General features: G+C 49.0%; 1 protein-coding gene across 3 annotated transcripts; it reads left to right on the top strand.

Annotated features, from left to right (window-relative positions):
• Positions 1 to 649: 649 nt before the first annotated feature.
• Positions 650 to 20,976, top strand: THAP4 (THAP domain containing 4). Of its 3 annotated transcripts, XM_066326106.1 has the most exons (7): positions 674 to 797; positions 910 to 1,092; positions 1,669 to 2,825; positions 14,377 to 14,536; positions 15,969 to 16,078; positions 16,970 to 17,073; positions 20,651 to 20,976. In XM_066326106.1, exons 1-7 carry the CDS (start codon positions 721 to 723, stop codon positions 20,768 to 20,770), a joined length of 1,911 nt encoding a protein of 636 aa, XP_066182203.1. In that variant the 5' UTR covers positions 674 to 720; the 3' UTR covers positions 20,771 to 20,976. The 3 variants fall into 3 exon arrangements, with proteins under 3 accessions (XP_066182204.1, XP_066182205.1, XP_066182203.1); XM_066326108.1 differs by lacking the exon at positions 910 to 1,092 and having other exon boundaries at positions 651 to 797; XM_066326107.1 differs by lacking the exons at positions 910 to 1,092; positions 16,970 to 17,073 and having other exon boundaries at positions 650 to 797.
• Positions 20,977 to 21,504: the final 528 nt, after the last annotated feature.

The following is a 21,504-nucleotide window of genomic DNA, read 5'->3' as shown; positions in this document are numbered from 1 at the left end:
GCCCCTCCCGGCCAATGCGAGCGCCGCTCACGGCCGGCCTCCGCGCCGATTGGCTGTTAGTAGTTTCGTCACAGGTCGGAGCGACGGGCCGCAGTGTCTGCACAAGGGAGCTGCCATGTTGCCGTACGGAAAGGCAAAGAGGAGCGCAGGGAAGCAGCAGGACGGCGGTGGCACTGAGACTGGGGCTAAGTGTCGGTGCGCAGTGTGAGGGCTCCGCTCCTTGCGCAGAGCGCCAACAGGCGCGTCCCGTGACATAGATACCTAGGAAAAATGTGATAAATGGGCGCCGCCATGGTCTTGTACGGAGCTGGCCCAGCCCCGCCCCCTCGTTCCCCGTGAGAGTAACCCCTTCCACTATGCCCGCCCCACTCAGAGACGCCTTTCACGGTCTGGCTGCTACGGACCGAGCTGCTCGTCGGGAGGCGGAGGGCCAGCTGCACCGACAAGGCAAGCGAGAAGCTCCGGGAGCGAGCCTCTCCCTTTCCCCACCTGCCCCGCGCCGTACGGCTGCACCTCGGCCAAAATGGCGGCGGCCATGTGGCGGCCGCCATGTTGTGCCGTACAGAAACCCCTTCCCCAGCGGCGAGGGGGGCCGGGGTGACCCGGCTCCGCCATCTTGCCGTACGGCAGCGCGGCGGGGCCGGGGCCGGGGCCGGGGCCGAGGCCGGGGCGGGGGCCGGGGCGGGCCCGGCCGGCCGAGGGCGGCGGCGGCGGCCGGAGATGGTGATCTGCTGCGCCGCCGCCAACTGCTCCAACCGGCAGGGCAAGGCGCGCCGCGGCGCCGTCTCCTTCCACAGGTAAGGGTGGCCCGCCCGGCCCGCCGCAAGTGCCGCGGCCGGGCGGCCCGCACCCCTGTCCCGCTCCCCTCGCCGGGCCCCCACGGCAGCAGCTGCCCTTTGTTTCCCTCAGGGGAAACCGGCTCGGGGCTCCCGGATCTTCCAGCCCCGGCCGGGCAGCAGGAGCGCCCCTTGCCACGGGGCCCGGGCCCTCCGTGGCCTGTCCCCTCGACGTCCCCCGGTCTGTGCCCGCCGCGGCCCGTCCTCCGCCTCATCCCTCGCTGGGGATGCTGCCCGTGGTGGGTCCCCGGAAAAGGTCCCTGTCTCGGGAGTCCCATTGCAAACGGATGAAGTGACTGGTTCCCCTGCTCAGGGGCTTTCTTCCACTCCGGGCATTTCTACACCTAATTAAATGTTATTAAACACCCCCGGTGAAGGCAGCGCCCGGGTTACGGAGGCAGCGCTGGGCAGCGTGTTGGCTGAGCTGGGTGTTTTGGTGGTGGTCTTGTTCCCCTTCCTTGTGGACAGGCTGTTCCTCGTGGGGCTGGCGGAATAATGGATCGATTGCTGATGAAAATGGAAACAACACCTTTTAGTCCTGTGTTTTTTGTGAAGTGGAGCTGTTGACGCAGTGAATGAATATTAAGTATTTCAGTCCAAAGTGAAATAATTTTTAAGTGAGTGTAATTTTATTAGTAAATGAGCGGAACTTACCAAAACACAACTTTCCCTACGATCTCCTAAACCCAGACATTGCCTTGGCCATCTTAAAGGTCTTTTCCAACCTCAACAGTTCTGTGATTCTATGGCTCTGTTATTCTTCAAGCACCAACCCTTCTGATTTCCAAAACATAGCTTATTTTTCAGCGGGTTTTGTCTGTTCCTTTTTTAGGTTCCCTCTGAAGGATTCAAAGCGCTTAATTCAGTGGCTGAAAGCTGTTCAGAGAGACAACTGGACTCCCACCAAGTATTCCTTCCTTTGCAGCGAGCACTTCACCAAAGACAGTTTTTCCAAGCGGCTGGAAGACCGGCACCGATTGCTGAAGCCCACTGCTGTCCCTACCATCTTCCAGCTGGTGGAGAAGAAACGCGACAAGCTGGATTATGTCAGGAGCCGAAGGAAAATAGCCAGGCAGGTGCCGGTGCGGGATGGGGAGGCCCCACGGGAAGGAGGCGGTGAGGTAGCACACAGGGCCCCATCTTCTGGCCAGGACCTCATGGTGATGCAAGGGACAAAAGAGATGGAGGAGGCCGCTCTGCAAGAGGAAATAGGATTGATGTCCGAGGAGGAAAAGGCCCTCCACAGCCAGCTGGACAGCCCTCGGAGAAGGACGTTAGGGGATCATTTGGGCGCGAAGCCTGGAGTGCAGAAAAAGCCAGAGAGGTCTCCTGTGGAGGATTGTGCCAGGGGCAGCTGGGCAGGGAGCTGGGTGGCAGACAGGAGCGGCGTGTCAGTGGACGACTTCACCCCTCCCGCCTCTGGCGCTTGCAAGTTCATCGGCTCCCTCCACTCGTACAGCTTTTCCTCCAAGCATGCCAGGGAGAGGCCAGCTCTCCCCAAAGAGCAGCTAGAAAGGAAAAGGCCAAAGAGAGACGTGGAACCGAGCTGCAGCAGCCACCTCTTGGGCCACGACAAGACCGTTGCAGAGGTGTCCCCGACGTCATCCCTCACCGCCACCCCGCAGAAGCCCTCGCAGGGCCTGTCGGCGTCCCCGGCAGACCTGACCCCTCGGCCCGCCGCCGAGGCCGTGGTGGGGCGGAAGGGTGACACGGACGCCAACCCCATGTCCATCAATGAGGTGATCATGTCGGCCTCGGGGGCCTGCAAGCTCATCGACTCCCTGCACTCGTACTGCTTCTCCTCCCGGCAGAGCAAGAGCCAGGTGTGCTGTTTGCGGGAGCAGGTGGAGAAGAAGAATGGGGAGCTGAAACTTCTGAGGCAGAGGGTTAGCCGCTCTGACAGCCAAGTCAGGAAGCTGAAGGAGAAGCTGGATGAGATGAAGCGGAACAGTTTCCCTTACTTGAACAGCCTGATATCCCAGGACTGTGGTCAGTATTCCCATGCTGCACTGAGGTGGAATTCCCTGTTTTCTTAGGGGCCGTCTAAGTTGGAGGCTGTAAAGCTGTGATGGGGAAAAGATACGAGAAAGGGGCATCCTGGGAAGGAGAAGTAGCAGCTTGTGTAAGACCAATGGATACAGTTCAAAGAATTCGCTCAGTGGGCACACAAGTTAATTCTTACATACATAACCTTTCAAAGAATGGGAATTTAGGTTGTGGTGTTGCGGGCAACTCTCTTGATGAATTTCTCTTTTCTTTTTCCTTTTCCATTTTCTTTCTTTCTCTTTTTTGTGACCCAGTGGCTCCAGTTAGGATTTTCCTTCTTCCTTTAGAACGTCCCTGTGATTTTTTTTTCTGGTGTCTGCTGTGTTAATGAGCTGTCCTAAGGGGTATCTGGGAAAGCTGTAATTGTCCTCAGTGGCATAAGAAATAGTTTTTGATATTGGATTTCATATACTGCACTCAGTACTCAGGATACAGGAGACGTAAGTGAGGTGGGAGGTATCAAATATGACAATGTCATGATGCACATTGAGGTCACGATTTGTGACAAATGTCTGTTGTTTTCTTTGCTCCCTTGGAAGGCAGAAGAAGCCTTTTTCATTCCAGGAAGGATGGAAAATGCTTCTCTATCAGTTACAAGAATGATGATTAGGCGCCTGAAGGCAAAGGGGAACTCAGTGAGGGATCAGGTCATGTAAAAAGTTTGTTACCTAGAAGTTAAATTGAGCCATAACCCTTGTTGCAAAAAAAAAGTGTCTTTTGATGTACAGTTTTTGCACAGTGACTGTGGTTGCAAGGTGCATTTCAGGGCAATAGTTGAGGACCATCTAATGGTATGTGTGTGTGGCTGCTGAGAAAACATTGGGTTGCCTTGGGAAAGATTTGTGATGTGGGGCTTGCTTGGAAAAGTCATCACCTGTGGAGGGTTGAGTGTCTCCTAATGCCTAATCCTCACCTTTCCTTTAGGAGAAAAACTTCATGTCTTCTTGTGGTGCTGTTGGGCAGTCAGAAGGGTAATGCTGGCATAGGCACATTCTCTAGGCTGTTGCAGCATGGCCAACTTCCTCACTGAAGGAGGAAAGTAGACCCTAAAAAATTCATGAAGGTCACCACCCAGCACTACTTTTCCCATATGTATCTAATTTTTCAAAGTATGGGAAAACTCATATTTTTATTTGGGTAGAGGAGGGTAAAGTTTTCCCCTGGGAAATCAGCATAGTCTTGTTTGTACCTTCTGATCTGTGTTTTTATGTTGTTTAGGTGTCAAACTAAAGAAAATAACTAAATGCAATTTTAGGGCTCCATAGTTGTCATTCATATATATATATATATTTATTTACGTATGTATATGAAATAATCATTTTTACGTATAGATTTAAAAAGGTGTCTGCCTTGTTGAAGTACCTTCAGTGAGATAATAATTGCAGAAAGAGTATCTTTAAGGATGTTTTTCTTTATTCTGGTAAACACTATAATTTTTCTCTTTTTTTCCCCAAGATTAGTGTTTTTCTGCATATGTCTTTGAGAAGTGAAAATTTTATGTTCTTGTAGAAGATACTCATAATATATAAGTTACATGCTCTAATATATAAGGGAAAACATAATCTTTCTTAATGAATTGACCAATTCATTACCCATTCCTCCATCTTTTATCAAAGTGTGTGAAAATGAACCATTTTGGCAATTGTAGCTCGGGAAGTGTATATGGAAGCCTTTGGCTGGGAACTTTTTGAAAGGGTTTGTTGGTGGCTGACTGGCTTTTTTTCTTTTCTTAATTTAGTTTCATTTTGGTGCTCTTCAGTTTTGGACTCTTTTTTGTGTGCTTATAGTTATAGTTTATGACAGTGAAAACAGCTGATGAATTGTAGCCAGCTGCTGCCAGGCAGTGTCTGGTTCATGCCCAGACACCGAGTTTTACTGCAATACAAAGCTGAGTTAAGAAAGGTTTTTTGTGTTCATAAAAGTACAGTCAGGTAACACATTAGGTTAATAATAGTCTTTGTTAGTAGCTATGTCTCAGTTGTCCCAACTCATCTGATGTGTGGTCGAGGTGATGCTTTTAACTGTGAGCATGAGCCTGCATATTTTTTCTGCTAAAGGCAGTTCCTTGAGTATAAGTACCTGACTGGACTGACCGTGCAGGTTCTTACCTGTCTGCATCCCTCACATTCAGCTGTTTCCACAAAATCCTGAGCACGAAAAACGAACTTTAGGCCCACACCCACTCAGCAGAACTTCATTTCAGTGCTAGTTCTCACATACTTTCCTCTAATGAGACGAATAAATTTCTGCTGGCTGTGTCCAAGCTGCAGCTGGCTGGGACAAGCAGGTTTGTGCAGAGTGCTGCACAGGACTGCCCACCAGCCACGCCTGGGGCCGGGTGACTCAGGCTGGGCAAGTGGCTCCCAGCTCCAGCTGTCACCATGTGCTTGGTTGGTGGTTCCCAACCTGTCTTACCAGGGGGATCAGCTGGTTTAGTAGAAGCCCCAGGCTGTCTCTGGCACAGCACAACTGCCATCGTGGCCTTTTCCACCTAAACTTTGAATTTAGGTGTTTGTTTGCTAGGAAAATATTTCCTCCTGTTTCATGAGCTCCATGGACCAAAGGCTGAGCAATGCTGTTGGCTGAGCGTGGTTAGACACAGTGTACCAGACAGCACAGGGTTAGTTGGAGCTTCTGGAGGATGACAGGATGCTGTTGAAGTGATAAATGAGGGAAAGCCAGCGAGCAACCAGGGATGTGTCCTGGGGAAGGCATGGCTGTTCTGACAGCACTGTCTGGCTGTCTTGTTCCTCCTGAAGGTCTCACAGCTCTGCTGCATCAGCTGTGCTCGCTCAGACAGGAGATCCCAGCAGCTCCTGCCACAACATCACCTCCTCTTGCCGTGCCCCACTTTGGTCCGGTTGTAAAACTACATCTCCCAGCAGGCAGCAGGGTCAGTGTGTTACCCAAACATGAGCTCACTTCCCTCATAGCCATCTTACCACCCTGCGCAGAGCACTCTCTGGGGCACAGGGGGCTGCAGGTAGAGCAAATAGCAAAATATCTGCGAATATGGCTGGGCATGGAGCAAACGCAGGTAGGTTTCCATGGGATTCGAGTTTCTGTGTTTGTCAGAGAGGTAAAACTCTTAGAATTCAGCTGCTTGGGGGTATGAGGAGCCTCTTCCATGCTGCTGTCTGTTTTTGTGAAGGTCATATTAAAGGCAGGAGAGTTTGCAAAATGTGTTCATGTGAAAAGTGGTTAGAACGCTGCTAGGAATCTGCAGGAAATCTGGCTTGGATTTGTCTTTGAATGTCTGTGCAAAGCCAGTGTAGAAATGGGGTCATTTACAGTACTGTTTACATGCAAATGAAGCATAGTTGACGAACTTTGGGGCAAGCAGAAGGACGGAGCACTTAATGAGATGGCATCCTGAGGCCTGGTCCATGGGGCCTGAAGTGCTGTTGCCCATTCATGTTGCAGAAAACGAATAGGAACGTCCCATTCCTGACTGGCGAGGAGAAGTGGGGTTGTGCATGGTTGGAGGTGCTGTGCTTTCACCTGTCTGAGAAGGACTGGACCAGCAACAGGCTGGGATCCAGTTCAGCTTGAAAATGGAATGTGTCTAATGGGTCACAGAGATGTGCTGTCAGGGAAATTGCCTCCACCAGGGCAGGTGCTGCTAGCTGGGCAATTGCATGTTAACTTGGAGCTAGATTTGGAAAGAAAACTTCTTATATTCTGAGACTAGGTGCTGCTTGTGATTTTTTTGGTGCCCTGTCTGGGATGGGAATGGCCAGGGTAGAAAGCTGGCCCATAGGGTGGGTGTTACAAAGATCAAGGGAGCTATAAAGTAAACTGAGAGTAAGATAAGGAGTAGCAATATGTGTGCATAGAGGTTGAATCCATGGCAGAAGGTATCTTGAGAGAGGTTGGCTAAGACTTTACTGTGGCCTGAACACTTGGGTGTGAGGTGAATTGTTTTGTGCTCACCATGGGAGCAAGCAGTGTGCAGGCTCCCCAGCTTTGGGACTTGGTTGAGGAAGGTGGCTCTTTGACCTCCCCCTTGGAGAGAAGGGCAGTTGGAAGGGAGGAAACAAAACTTTTTGCACTGCTGATGTTTTGGGTTTTTTTCCAGTGGATGGTCTTGTTCTTTCTAGGGTTTTTTTTTACCTAATAGAGTTTGTGTATAAAGCATTTAATTTTGCAGTGAGTTGGCAATGACTCACAACAAAAACTCGGCTTGCAGCTAGGAAGCAATGAAACAGCAAACTAAGGAAAACTCGAGAGAAAGACTGAGCTCAGGTAGGGTGTTTGGTTTCTCATAATAGAGTATAATTTAAAAAATATTTTTTCTGTATTTTGTAAAGCAGAACTCTGGCAGTGACTATAGGCACTGAAGCATTACCACCTTGGCACTTCACTATGAAATTAATTGCTGAGTTTATAGCAGGAACATTTCTGAATATAACCACATTCCCAGCTTTTGGAGCAGAGACGGGATGATCTGCTCAACAGCTGATCTGCTGAACCCTGGTAGGATGCGTCTTTCTTGGGAGAGAAAGAGTTCTAGCACAGGAGCTGGTAGGGTTTGTTGATAGAGCCTTAAAATAGCTTGGAAAGGAAAAAAGCCAGGGTCACTAGTGATGAGCAATGGGCTGGAGTGCCTAAACTTGAGAAGAGGAGCCCTAATGGGATCCCCCAATCAGCTTTGCCAGGTGTTGGCTACAGTGTACCACACCAGCAATATCTCTGCTTTAATACACCCAGCATGAGGGACCAGTGAGGAGGAGCTCAAAGCTTTGGTGCAATCCAGAGATCTGACATCACTGGCATAAGTGAAACCTGGTGGGAGTTTTCCTTGTGACTGGAGTGCCCTGGTGGACAATTCCAGGCTCCTCAGGAGGGACAGGCAGGGCAGGAGAGGCAGAGGGGTGGCACTGTGTGTAATAGAAGGGTTGGAGTGTCTGGAGCTCACAATTGCCAATGGCACAGTTGAGAGCCTTTGGATAAGGATCAAGGGGCAAACAAACTATGCAGATTTCACTATGGGAGTGTACTCTGAACCTCCCAGCTAGAACAATGACGCTGACAAATTATTCCTTGAGGAACTAAGGGACGATTCCAAGTCAACTGCCCTGGGGGACTTTAACCTGCCAGAAATTACCTGGGAGCATCCCACAGCTGGTAGAACCCAGGCCAGAAGGTTCCTAAAAACACCTGCAATGGAACAGGTCCTCAGGGAGCTGACTTGGAAAGACAGCCTTGATCTCCTGCTTGTCAACAGAGAGGATCTCATGAGCAAAGTGAACATTGGGGCCAACTTGGCCACAGCAGCCACGGAACCATCGAGTTTATAATCTCTGGTGACAGGAGGAAAAGTGCCAGAAAAACCTCAGCTCTGGCCATGAGGAGGGCAGGCCTCAGGCTGCTCAGGCAATTATTGAGTAAGGTCCCCTAGGAAATGTTTTTGCAGGTGCTGGGGTTTAACAGTGCTGGTCACCTTTAAACATCATCTCCTGAGGGCACAGGAACAGCAATTCCTAAATGTCTGAAGTCAAACAGGTGAGGCAGAAGGCTGACTTGGCTGACCTTGGGATTTCTCTTGGAAGTCAGATGGAAAATGAAGGTGTGTGCCCAGTGAAAGCAAGGTCAGGTAACATGGGAAGAATGCAGAGATGCTGCTCCCCACTTTTGGGAGAAAATCATACAGGCAAAGCTCAATTGGAGTTGAAGTTGTCAGAACTGTGGAGAAGAATAAAAATGTTTTTTTTCAACTATATAAATGGCAAAAAGCAGTTTAGAAATAACATTACCCTGTTACATGACGAGGATAGTCACCTCACAAACAGGAACAAGGACAAGGCAAAGGTGTTTAATGCTTTCTTTGCCTCTGTCTTCAAATGGATGATGGATCTCAGTGCCATGAGCTAGAGGACCATGACTATAAGAATGATCAATTCCCAGTTGACCTAGAAGTTGTGCAGGATCTGCTGCTCCAGCTGAATCCATACAAATCCACGGGGCCTGATGGGATTCATCCAAGAATCTTCAAGGAGCTGCTGATGTCATTACAATGCCTCTCTCAATGATTGATTTTTGAGCAGTCTTGGGAATCCACAGAGGTTAAGTTGAAGCTGATGAGTGATTTTTGATGAGGACTCGAGAGACAGCAGACCTGTCAGTCCCAATTCAGTGCCTGGTAAAATAATGGAAAAGATTATTCTGAGAAGTATTGAAAAACACCTAGAGGACAATGCAGGCATCAGTCACAGCCAGCACAGCTTCCTGAGGGGAAAGTCCTGCTTGTCAAACCTGATTTCCTTCTGTGACAGGGTAACCTGCCTGACTGATCCAGAAAAGCTGGGAGGTAGAGTCTTTTTGGACTTCAGCAAAGCTTTTGGGACTATCTCTTATAGGGTCTCTTACAGGACCCTTCTGGACAAAATGTCCCGCCCACAGCTGGATAACTGTGTTACACGATGGGTGAGGAGCTGGCTCGAGGGTCAGGCTCAATGGTGACAGTGACTGGGGTGACACCAGGCTGGCACCGGTCACTGGTGGGGTTCCACAGCTCTCCATCCTCAGCCCTATTCCCTTCAACATCCTCGTTAACAACTTGGACACGGGGCTTGAAGGAATACTGAGTTCACAGCCATCACCAAACTGGGAGGAGCTGTCACCTCCCTCAAGGGCAGAGAGACCTTAAATCAGAGATGGACAATCATCAGCTGTGTGGTGTTTAACAAGGGCAAGTGCTGGATTCTGCACCTAGGACAGGGCAGCCCTGGTTGTGTGTATGGACTGGGTTAGCATTTGGGCTGGAGACCAGCTGTGGGAAAGGACCTGGAGGTCCTGGTCCATGGCAAGTTCAGTAGGAGTCAGCAGTGTCTTGGCAGCCAGCAGGGACAGCCCTGGTCCTGGGGGGCATCAGGCCCAGAATTACCCAGTGAAAGGATTGTCTTGCTCTGAGCTAGGGCATCCTCACCTCGAGGCCTGGGAGCAGGTTGGGACACCACAGTGTAAAAAAGGCATTAAGGTATTGGAGAGTGTCCAAAGGAGGCCACAAAGTTGGGGAAGGGTCTGGAGAGGCCTTACAAGGAGTGGCTGAGGGCACTTGGTTTGTTCAAGCTGGAGAGGAGGAGACTGAGGTCAGACCTCACTGTGCTCTTAACATCCTCACACAGGGAAGTGGAGGGGCAGGTGCTGATCTCTTCACTCCCATGACCAGTGACAGAACTCGAGGAAATGGCAGGAAGCTGAGTTGGGGAGGTTAAGTCAGATATCGGGAAAAGGTTTTTCATCTAAGGAAGTGGTCGCAGCACCAAGCCTGCCTGAGTTCAAGTGTTCAGACAATGCTCTCCAGCACGTGGTGTCATTCTTGGAGTGTCTGGTGCAGGGCCAGGAGTTGGATTCAATCCTGACAGGTCCCTTCCAACTCGAGGATATTCTGTGATGGAGATGGTGCACATTAAATGCCAGGAATGTTTTACTGGTTTGCTGGGGAGAGCATCAGCAAAGTGCCTGAAGGGGTGCAACTCTCAGGGCAGAGCAGCAGAGTATAAAGCTGCCTTCTGTACTTAAATATGGACAGAATATGCTGAGTGAGGCTGCTCCTTAATTACCTGAACCTTGATGGTGATGATGCCCAGTGAGCAGCTGTGCTGAAGGAAGAACTTCAGGGAACTGACCAGTTGATGCTGCAGACCCCACACTTTGAAGACTCAGGGATTTTGTTTGGGAATTTGTTTGGGGGGGGGTTTGGTGTTTGTTTTTGGGTTTTTTTAGTGAGGGTTTTTTTTTTGGGGGGGGGGGTGTGTTATATTTTTTTTTTCTCATGCTTTCTGCAGGAAGTGTTCCCCAGCTCAAGGAAATAGGTTAGCTGCCTTGTTAGCAGCCAGCTGGCCACTCACTGCAGCTTTACTGATAAAGCTGTGTTGGAATTGGTGCCAACATAGCTTTCTGTTCCAGGGATCCCACTTGAGAGCCACGCCAGCTGTGTAGACATGGCCTGAGGGGGCTGTTCAGCGGCTCTGTCTGGTTTGTCTCAAGGCAGGGAGGCATCTCCTGTTGCAAAGCCTGGACAGCCAGTTCCAGGCTGAGTGTGTTACAATGCAGGGTGGGATTTGACTTGTAAACTCTCTGGGAACGGCGAAGATGTAGGAACAGTATTTCTGTGAGTTTGGAGGGATGGAGCAGGGCCAGGTGGTGAAATGGAACTGACCTGAGTGCTCAGGGCCTGGACATGGTGGTTGTGGCCTGAGTGGCTTCCTGAGGGAAGGAGATCAAGGTGATCAGGTTGCTTATGGGCGTGTGGTTTTGTCTCCCAAACTGTTACAACTCATGACTGTCATAGCTGTAGATATTGTAGAACCACAGGATGGTTTGGGTTGAAGGTACCTTAAAGCTCATCTTGTTCCAACCCCCTGCCATGAGCAGGGACACCTTCCACTACACCAGGGGGTCTGGGAGATGCTGGATCCCTAATGGCTTCCAGAAAGCGTAGGGGAAAGTGACTCCAGGAATGTCCTTGTTAAGAGAGAGGATGCACAGAGAGATTCCCTGTTAGTAGGTAGAGGAGGAACTGTGCATATGAATGCAAGAGAATCAGCGTTAAGAGGACCCCCTCTGAGTGTGAAGCTTTAAGCATGCAGAAGGGTGACCAGGATCTCTTGCACTGCAAATTCTCAGATGTCATTTGTATTCTTGATATCATCATACCCTTGCCTTTTAAGCCACATTGGTGGTTTTTTTGTAAAAATGATGTGCCATGAATTTAGACCTTTAAAAAGGGATGTATGGGCTCCTTCATCAGTGTCAGAGGAGTTTCTCTTGACAGTGACTCTATCTATAAACCTGAAATTTGAAACAAAGCAGCTCAGCTAAGAACTTCTTGTTGCTACAATAGTTTTTCATTTACCTGCCCCAGTCATGACGTAAAAAAGCAAATTGCTTTTCAAATAGTTCCTTTTTTTGGGATGGATTCAGACTCTCTCCTGTCTGCTTCTCCTCTTGCTTTTCCACTCTCCCAGCGCAGCCTTCCAACCAGGAAGGAAAAAAGTGTTAGTCCCCCAGTCAGAGACCAACACTGAAGGTAAGAAGAGCACTTCATGGGATGAGATCAGGGTGTCTGTACTTACCTGCACTTCACTCAGTCCCTGGTCCTTATTCACTTCTGCTGCTCTCAACTTTTCCAAGCCACATGAGAACGAAAGAGCTCTTCAGCTTTGCTGCCATCTAGGTAGTTTAGAAAAGTAATAATGATCACTTGGCTGTGTTGTTTGCCCAAGTACCAGAGACTTCAGCATGTACAGTCACATCTTCACTTTTCAGCTGGCTGGAATTCCAGCTCTGTGTAAGTGAGACCAGCTCACCTGGTCAGGCACCTCCAGCCAGGCTGGATGCTGCTCAGCAAAGCAGTGGGGTCAAGCTGGGGGTGCTGGAAATGATCACTTGGCTTCTTTTGGTTTATAATCAAGTCTAAAGAGTGGGAATGGCTAAAGCCATTAATTTAATCTGTTTTGATGCTTTTCCTGAAATGCAAGCAGGAGAAAAGCAAGTGCCCTATGAAAGCACTGTGGTGACAGAAACTGTTCTGCTCCTGGGATGCTGACCCAGGAGAGGGCAGCAGCAGCCCAGGCTGTAGGCTCTTGCAGCTTTTGCAAAGCTTTGCTTCTCACTTCCATCGTGGGAAATGAGCCTACCAAAAGCTTGGAAAGAAATGCAGCAGAGAGTGAAAGGCAAACATCCGCTGGAGGGAGGAGCAGCACACTCCTTGCCCAGAGAACTGTGTGCTCTCCTAATGGAATTGGAAAGCTGGGTACAGGGAAGTACTGTCCAGTACACTGACGCTGCTGTACAGATTGTGGGAATCCCTTTCCAAGTCCTGGGCAAGCTGCTGGGGACTGCAGAGTCTGACAGGATGTTCTACATCTCCTAGCTCTGATGCTGTAGACCTTTATCACTGATTTCCTAGTGAGCTCTCATGTTTCCTCATGTTGCTTCCCTTGCAAAACACTTCAGGGTAAAGCAAAGCAAGTAGCAGCACTTTGCTGACACGGGCTGGCTTCTAAAACCTGCTGTCTGTGGGAGAATGAGTACTACAGGTGGTCTCTTTTAGCTGGGAAAAAGAGAAATGCTGTTCCTTTTCCTTTGGCATTTCAGGTGTGGACTGTCCTTCCTCCTTGCTCAGTCTTTTTTTAGCCTGACATTTTGTAAAGAGCACAGCAAAACTCAGACTGGTCAAGTAAATTTTGGCCACAGCCTTACACTTTTAGGTTGTGATTTATCCCTGTAGCTGAGTCTTTTAGGCCAGCCAGACAGGCAGCTTGTTCTTGTATTCTTGATCTCACTAAGAAAACACCCCCCTGGAACACCCACCTTGCCAGTATGAAGTATTTATCCCATGAGGGGGAGGAGGACATGCTTTAAGCTTACTTCACTCTTATTTGTCTGCATAACAATCTACTGAGAGTAGCAGGCACCCCGTTTGTGTGGGAATCCATCTTTCCCAACATCCCATGGGTGATGTTTGCTTTCCCTATTTACACCTTAGTAATGGATCTGCTCTGCTCTTCACGTGGCTTTAAACTGTCTGTCTCCATTTTCCTGATGTATTTTTTTCAGGTCATAACCTCTGAAAGTAAAATGCAAGGCTCTTTATCAAAACTCTCCTACAGCACCAAGCCTGACAGAGTTCAAGAAGCATTCGGACAATGCTCTCAGACACATGGTGTGACTCTTGGGGATGGTCCTGCACAGGGGCAGGAGTTGGACTTGATGACCCTTGTGGGTTCCTTCCAGCTCAGCTTATGCTGTGGTTCTGTAAAATGATTTGTTAAAGAAGTTTTAACTTTGTGAAACAGACCTTGCTGTTTTTTCATAACTGCAGTGACAAAGGGAAGTATCTTTCTCTTCTGTTTACTCTTTACCTTACAGGCACACCAATCTTTTAAAAATGTTTGTCTTAGTCCAGAGCCTTAGTAGAACAGTTTCTGAATGATCCTTCCTTGTCTCTTTGTATGAGTTCAGGCCATTGTTAACATCTTAAAAATATTACACCCAAACTTTGATCTTGAGTATGCACACAGCTTGATTTTCTTTTGAAATGAGGACTCATTTCCTTGGCCTCTGAAACAAATAGGAACATTTTGTTTCAGTGCTTGAGAAAGATTAGCCCAGAGCATTAGAGGTTTCATTATCATTTAATGATTATTTTTTATGCTGAGGTTTCAGTCATCTTCCCTGCATGTATTTGGGAGGGGGCTTTTCTTTCAGATCAAGCTACAGAGAGGATTCAGAAATGGACCACCTGCAAGACTGCTTATCTATGGCTAAGAGCTGGTTTGGAAACAGACCCACTATCCATGACTGTTCATTGCTCCCCATCTCCCACCTTGGAGCTGGCAGTGCTCTGAAGAAAAGCAGTGCTGTGGTGTTGAGCCATTTCTGAGGCGTTTTGTGTTCACCTCCAGCAAGCTGGAGGCAGCTCGCAGGAACCTGCAGAGCACAAATCCCTGAGTTTTCTTTCTTCCTTGTTCCTTTTCCTACACAGAGACTCCCCAGCTGAACCCTGTGATGGAACCCCTGTCCTGGATGCTGGGCACCTGGCTCTCGGATCCGCCAGGAGATGGCACCTTCCCTACAATGAAGCCCTTCCAGTACCTGGAAGAAGTGCACATCTCTCACGTGGGGCAGCCCATGCTCAACTTCTCGTAAGTCCAGGGCTCTGTGTGTGTTGGCAGCAGCTGTTGGATTGGAGCAGGCATGGCTCCAGAGTGATTTGTTAGTTTGGTTTCTTTTCCAACGGCAAAGTACACAAATTCTCACCTACCAAACAAGATGATGTTGTGGTATGTGACTGCATGGTCTGACTTTCATTTTCCTTGAAAACTTGTGATTGTCATTCTCATGAAATTCCCACTTAGAGTAAATGAAGGAGCTATGGCATGGCTCTCAAGTTTGTCCATTTTGAGCTGTGGTCCTCAGTCTTCACCACTGTGAAAATCTGAGAAAAATTAGTGCTTATCAAACAAATGGGATAGGAGGCAGGTAGCTTAACTACTTGCTTTGGCTGCAAGTGATTGTTCTAAGAGAAATCAAAAGAAATCCAGAGGGAGGGAAGTGACAAGCTCAGTACTGCTCCAGTGTTCTTTTGGGAAGGGTGAGTTGTTGGGAAGTGTGTTGCTCTGAAAACCAAGAAAAGAAGAATTACAAGATGGAAGGGCTGTGCAGAGATGCCCTGTGTTCCTGGAGTGTGATGGAGCTGCCAGCTCAGCCTGTGACTGCTTCAGTCCGATTTCCAAATGAAACAGACCTCTGACAGTCTTGCTCTAGCTGCACTTCCTTCCCCAGCTTGTGAACAGTTGCTTATTTGAGTCACCTTTTTTTTTTTTTTCCCTCCTTTTCTTTGTGCCAAGGAGTTACACAGCTGTGAACTGTTGAGCTTTAGGAAGCATCAGGAAAATAGGCAGCAGTCTTGGAGGGCAGACACCCTGTGCTTTCCTGGCTCCTGGAGCAGTGGCTCTTAAAAGACAGTCCCTGTATCCCTTAAATGCTCCAAGCACTGAAGGCTGCCTGATTTTAGTTTGTTTCTCCTTTGATATGTATAATCACCCATGTTGTGGGTGACCAAACCTACAGTTCTTAAGGCCTGAACAATAAATTAGAGTCTGAGCTGCGCTTTTTATCTTTTTGAAGGGGTGATGGGAGAAATATGTCTGCTCTGTTGCTTCCTACAGCAAAGAATATACAGAAAAAACAACTTTGCCAGGTGTAAAAGCTGAATAACGATGATACAATAATTCCAGATATTTATTTGAGAAAAGAGAGTTTTTGAGACACATGTGGCTTCACGATCTATGAAACATCTGAGTTCCTGAGGGGTTTCTGAGCTAGTTCTTGAAAAGACCCAGGGGCCGTCGAAAATCTGAAGCTTGAACTTAAAGACTTAACTCCAGCTCTAAGAAATACCTGTGCCTCTGTAAAGTAACTTTATTTTTTCAGCTTTACAGCTCTCAGCTGTGAGAGTCTTTTACTCTTCAAAGAGTACTGCAGGCACTCAGGTGGTTAAATAAGAGGAAAACAGGCCAAAAATGTCTTTTGAATGCAAACCACATCAGCTCTTGTGCTCTGATTTCCCCTCAGGTTCAATGCCTTCCATCCGGATACCAGGAAGCCCATGCACCGGGAATGTGGATTCATCCGCCTCAAACCTGACACCAATAAGGTGGCCTTCATCAGTGCCCAGAACACAGGTACACACCTGATACCCACACTGGGGAAAAGAAGAAGTCCTTACCCTGCTGGGCCATTTCATCACTTCTTCAGAAAGTTCTTGCACCTCTCACAGTTTTGTTTAATTAATTTTCCCTGTGGGAATTGCTGCTCTTTGGCAGTGGACCCAGGGTGGTTCCTAAACTAAGAGAACCTCCCAGTGTGTGGATGTAGCACCTTGATACTTCTTACCTTATGGGGACTGAATGAGAGAGAACCACATCTCAGTTATTATAAATGAGAGTGTTGAACCCCAGCTGATGCTTAAATTTGCATCTAAAATTACATGCACTGAAGGGGAGAGGGCCAGTTGTGCCGTGGTACTCATCCCACACGGTGTGAATAAGGACGGCTGGATTTTTGTGAGCAGCATTCCATGTCTGAGGTTGTGTGAATCGCAGTTGTCAATAGTGCTAGGACAGATAAAACCACTCTTCACAGGGTGTGCTGGTCTGTTAAGTAGCCTAATAGAGCATGGAGTGGTTTTGGTTGGAAGGAACCCTAAAGCCCATCTCGTTCCACCTCCCTGCCATGGTCAGGGGCACCTTCCACTAGACCAGGTTATTCCAAGCCCCATCCAACCTGACTTTGAATACTTCCAGGGATGAGGCACCCACAGCTTTTCTAGGCAAGATGTGCCAGGGCCTCACCACCCTCACAGGGAAGACTTTCTTTCTAATATCTACCCTAAATTTCTGCTCTTACAGATTAAAAACTTTTTCCTTGTCCTATCCTTACTTGAGTGTGTAAAAAGTCCCTCTTCCTCTTTTTCGTAAGCCCCCTTTTAAGTACTGAAAGGCCAAAATTATAATTGTGACATGCTTAAATAACCCTTGTAGCCTGATAACATGTATGCCCTTGCTTTTCCTTAGGTCTGGTGGAGGTAGAGGAAGGGGAGGTGAATGGACAGGAGCTGTCTATAGCTTCTCACTCCATAGCCAGGATCTCCTTTGCCAAGAAGCCCCATGTAGAGCAGGTGAGTGCACACAGAGTGAGCCATTCCCATAGCATTGCTTGCCCCAGAAGGAGCCTAGCTGGGAGGATGTGTTATTTAGCATGCTTTAATTACAGAATGGCATCAGGAGTTCTTGGAAATACTGCATGGCATCCTGACTTGTTCTTTCTGTAAGAGCCTTCAGAAGAGATTTTGTACGTTATGAGACCCAGAGGGATCATTATGATAAAAACCGACAGGCTGGATCAGACCAGCTAACCCAGAATCCTGTCTCCAGAATGGCCAGTAGCAGATCCTTAGGGAAGAAAATAGGAGAGTCTTGGCTAAATACTCTCTTATGGCAGTGGGAGTAGTTATTAGTGCTGGTTTTCTGGATTGATTGCAACATGAGGATCCACATTTAAGGTATGGTCAGTATTGGGCCTCATGAGGATATTTCAGGAACACCGGCAGATCTTGCCCTCTTGCTTTTCAGAGCATTCAGACCTTGCTCTGGGCTCTTCTCCCATCTGTGGCTGCAGGGTAGGGCTGGTCCTTGCTGTCAGCTCCACCTTTGGTTGACTGTTTTTGGGGGTTTGACTTTTTTGGGTGTGTAGCGGGGGTTTGTTGATACAGCTGGTAGGGGTACAGTTGGCTGTGAGTACAGCAACGCTGCTGGAGTCAGTGTGGCATCCTGAGGTCACCTCTGGAAGTGTCACTGTCACATCTGAAGCTGTCATGCCTGAGCAGCAGCTGAGAGACAGCAAGGATGAACAAGCTCTCACAGCCTGTTTTTGTGTGCTATAAAACTGAGCTCTCTATAAAAAGAGAGCACAGGTCTGTGCAGATGTAGACAAAAATTTTATTTGCCTACACAGATAGTGCCCTAACCTTGGAACGTCCCAACTCCCCTGCCTTTGGGTGCATGTTTTCTGTTGTTGGGTAGCAGAAGTAAAGCCATTAGATACTGTGGATGTCAGGGAAGCAGAGCTCTTAGCTGCAAACATTTAAATAAAAGGGACTGTCTTTGAGTCACTGCCTGAACTGTGGGGAGATAGACTGGCAGGAGGAGAGGGGAAAGCACAGAAAGCCAGCAGATGTCGTCCTAGTTGAGGGCTCCCAGGCCTGCTTTGGCTGGAAGAAGGAAGCTCTCAGGGCTGTATGTCCATGCTCATCTGGCACCTGTGGCAAGCTCAAGCCCAGGGACTAGACCTAGTGAGTATCCGGGAGGCCCTTATTGGTCAAGGAGGGTGTGGAATGAGAGGGGTTGTTGGGGAAACCAGATCCCAGGGCCTTTTCTCCTTCACCAAGCACAGCTTAAATTGCCTGTGGAAACAAATAGGCCACAGGTTTGTGAAAAGGACATGTGCTGCAGCTGTAGTTGCTCATTTTGAGAAAACTTCACCATATTGTTGCATTCTTGGTGAAAAGTGATTCACGGTGGCTGTGGCTCGGCTGAGCTGTCAGTGAGGCAAGAGGGCACATTCCTGCAGCAGGCTATGTCATGAATGGTTTAGGTTGCTTGAAGAATCACCTTTAAAGGTGTTATCAATGCAGATTTAATACAGATTTGTGAAAGCACAGCTTAACAAAATTTGATGGCAAGGTTCCCTCTGTTACTGCTCATGGATGAATCGGGGCAAGGACAACCTCCATTCTTTCTTGGATGCGGGGGGAATATAGTAACTGAAGATGAGGAAAAGGCAGAGGTGCTTAACACCTTCTTTGCCTCAGTTTTCTACAGAAAGACAGGTCATCCTCAGGACAACTGGCCTCCAGAGTGGATAGACAGGGACAGGGAGCAGAGTAGTCCCCCTGGAATCCAGGAGGAAACAATTAGAGACCTGCTGAGACACTTAGATGCTTACAGGTGTATGGGATCGGATGGGATCCATCCTAGGGGGATGAGGGAGCTGGTGGATGAGCTCACCAGACTGCTCTCCATCATTTACCATCAGTCCTGGCTCACTGGGGAGCTCCCAGAGGACTGAAGGTGCCAATGTGACCCCATCCACAAGAAGGGCTGTAAAGAGGCTCTGGGGAACTCCAGGCCTGTAAGCCTGACCTCGGTGCCCAGCAAGGTTATGGAGCCCTGGATTCTGAGGGCCATCACACAACACCTCCAGGATAGCCAGGGGCTCAGACCCCAGCCAGTGTGGGTTTAGGAGAGGCAGGTCCTGCCTAATCAACCTGATCTCCTTTTACAACCAGAGGACCCACCTGGTGGGTGCAGAGAAGGCTGTGGATGTGTCTACCTGGACAGCAAATCCTGTGACACCATCTCCCACAGCATCCTTCTGGAAAAGCTGCAGACACAGCTTGGACAGGAGCACCCTTTGCTGGGTTAGGAACTGGCTGGAGGCTGGGCCCAGAGAGTGATGGGGATGGTGCTGCATCCAGCTGGGGACAGTCACCAGTGGTGTCCCCTGGGGATCAGTGTTGGGCCCAGCCTTGTTTAATACCTTCATGGACGATCTGGACAAGGGCATTGAGTGCAACGTCAGCAGATTTGCAAATGACACAAGCTGGGAGTGAGTGTCAGCCTGTTGGAGGGTATTAGGGCTCTGCAGAGAGACCAGGACAGGCTGGATAGATGGGCTGAGTCCAACAACATGAGGTTTAAGAGGTCCAAGTGCCAGGTCCTGCACTTCGGGCACAACAACTCCTGCAGCACTACAGGCTGGGGACAGAGTGGCTGGACAGTGCCCAGGCAGAAAGGGACCTGAGGGAACTGATGGACAGCAGACTGGACATGAGGCAGCAGTGTGCCCAGGTGGCCAAGAAGGCCAATGGCACCTGGCCTGGATCAGGAATGGTGTGGCCAGCAGGAGAAGGGCAGTGATTCTTCCCCTGTGCTCAGCACTGCTGAGGCCACACCTGGAGTGCTGTGTCCAGCTCTGGGCCCTCAGTTTAGGAAGGACATTGAAATGCTTGGACACATCCAGAGAAGGGCAACAAGGCTGGTGAAGGATCTGGAACACAACTCCTGTGAGGAGCAGCTGAGGGAGCTGGGGGTGTTTAGCCTGGAGAAAAGGAGGTTGAGGGCAGACCTCATAACACTCTGCAACTACCTGAAAGGAGAGTGTAGTCAGGTGGGGGTTGATCTCTTCTCCCAGGCAGCCAGTGACAGGACAAGAAGACACAGTCTTAAGCTGCACTGGGGGAAGTTCAGGCTGGACATTAGGAAAAAATTCTTTAGAGAAAGCATGATTAGGCACTGGAGTGGGCTGCCCAGCGAGGTGGTGGAGTCCTGGTTCCTGGAGGTGTTTAAGAAAAGCTTGGATGTGGCCCTCAGTGCCATGGTTTAGTTAATAAGATGGTGTTAGGTCATAGGCTGGACTTGATGGTCTCAAAGGTCTTTTCCACCTTTGTTAATTCTGTGATTCTGTGAACCTGCCTTGTTCCATGGATAATGGGCTTGGAGCTGGTCTTGTGGAGAGGGCTGCTTTCTTCAGGAGAGAAAACTCCTTGGTTATTCGCCTGCTGTAGTGATACTTCCTTGGTGGTGCATTGAGAGCAGGGATGTGGATGGCAAAGGAAAGAAAGCACAGGTAAGGGGTTCAGCTTGTGGACACTCATTTGCTTGATTTCCTTCTTTCTTTTCCTACCCCCGGTTTAGATTACCAGAAAATTCAGGCTCAATTCCGATGGGAAACTCGAACAAACTGTCTCAATGGCAACCACTACGCAGCCCATGACTCAGCACTTACACATTACCTACAAGAAGGTGACACCCTGACACTGGGAATGTCAGGTCTCCTCGCTGAGGGCAGGGAGCAAGGACATCATGCACCAAGAGCAGCAGCAGCTCAGGATCACGGCATGGCAGACCCTGGAGCCTGCGCTCATCCCCTGGGCCCTGGAGCTGCTCGTCCTGTTGAGAATGTTACTCAGATGTTTCTGTAATGGTATATAAAAAAAATAAATAAAAAGCTTTTATTTTTATGGCTGTGTCTTTGGCATGACTGCAGGGTGGTGTGTGCTGCCTGCTGCTGGGCAGTGCTCATGGAGGGACTTTGTGCTGCCTCTTCTTTAGTGGCTGTTGGGTTGGAGATCCAGCCTCCAGGACAACCAGGATAACTCCAGGGAAGCTGCAGGTTCTGGAATGGATTTGCAGTGCAGAAAAAGACCCTGAGAACTCCAGAGCCTGTCCAATAAGAATTGGCATAAATATCAAGAGGGAGCACCTCCATTTTGCTCTGGGACAGAGGAAACTGTCACAGGCCCTAATCCCAATGATGCTGTCCAGCACTTTGAAGGGAATTGCTGCAGTGTGGGAGGTCAGGGTCAGACTTTTGTGCAAAGTATCACAAGAGTTAGGGGGACAACCGTGAGCCAACAAGCGAGAGAAACTGCTAACAGTGGGGCTCAATCTCAGCAATTTCCAATTCTGGAATCAGGATGCAGCTTTTGATCTTTGTGAAATCTCCCTCAGCAATGAGGGAGGCAAAGAAATTTGGTCACTGCTGGCCT

This window comes from Sylvia atricapilla, chromosome 10 (genome assembly GCF_009819655.1).
Source record: "Sylvia atricapilla isolate bSylAtr1 chromosome 10, bSylAtr1.pri, whole genome shotgun sequence".
In the NCBI taxonomy this organism is placed as follows: Eukaryota; Metazoa; Chordata; class Aves; order Passeriformes; family Sylviidae; genus Sylvia; species Sylvia atricapilla.
Note: the sequence above shows the minus strand (reverse complement) of the source record. Positions and strands in the feature narration are given on the sequence as shown.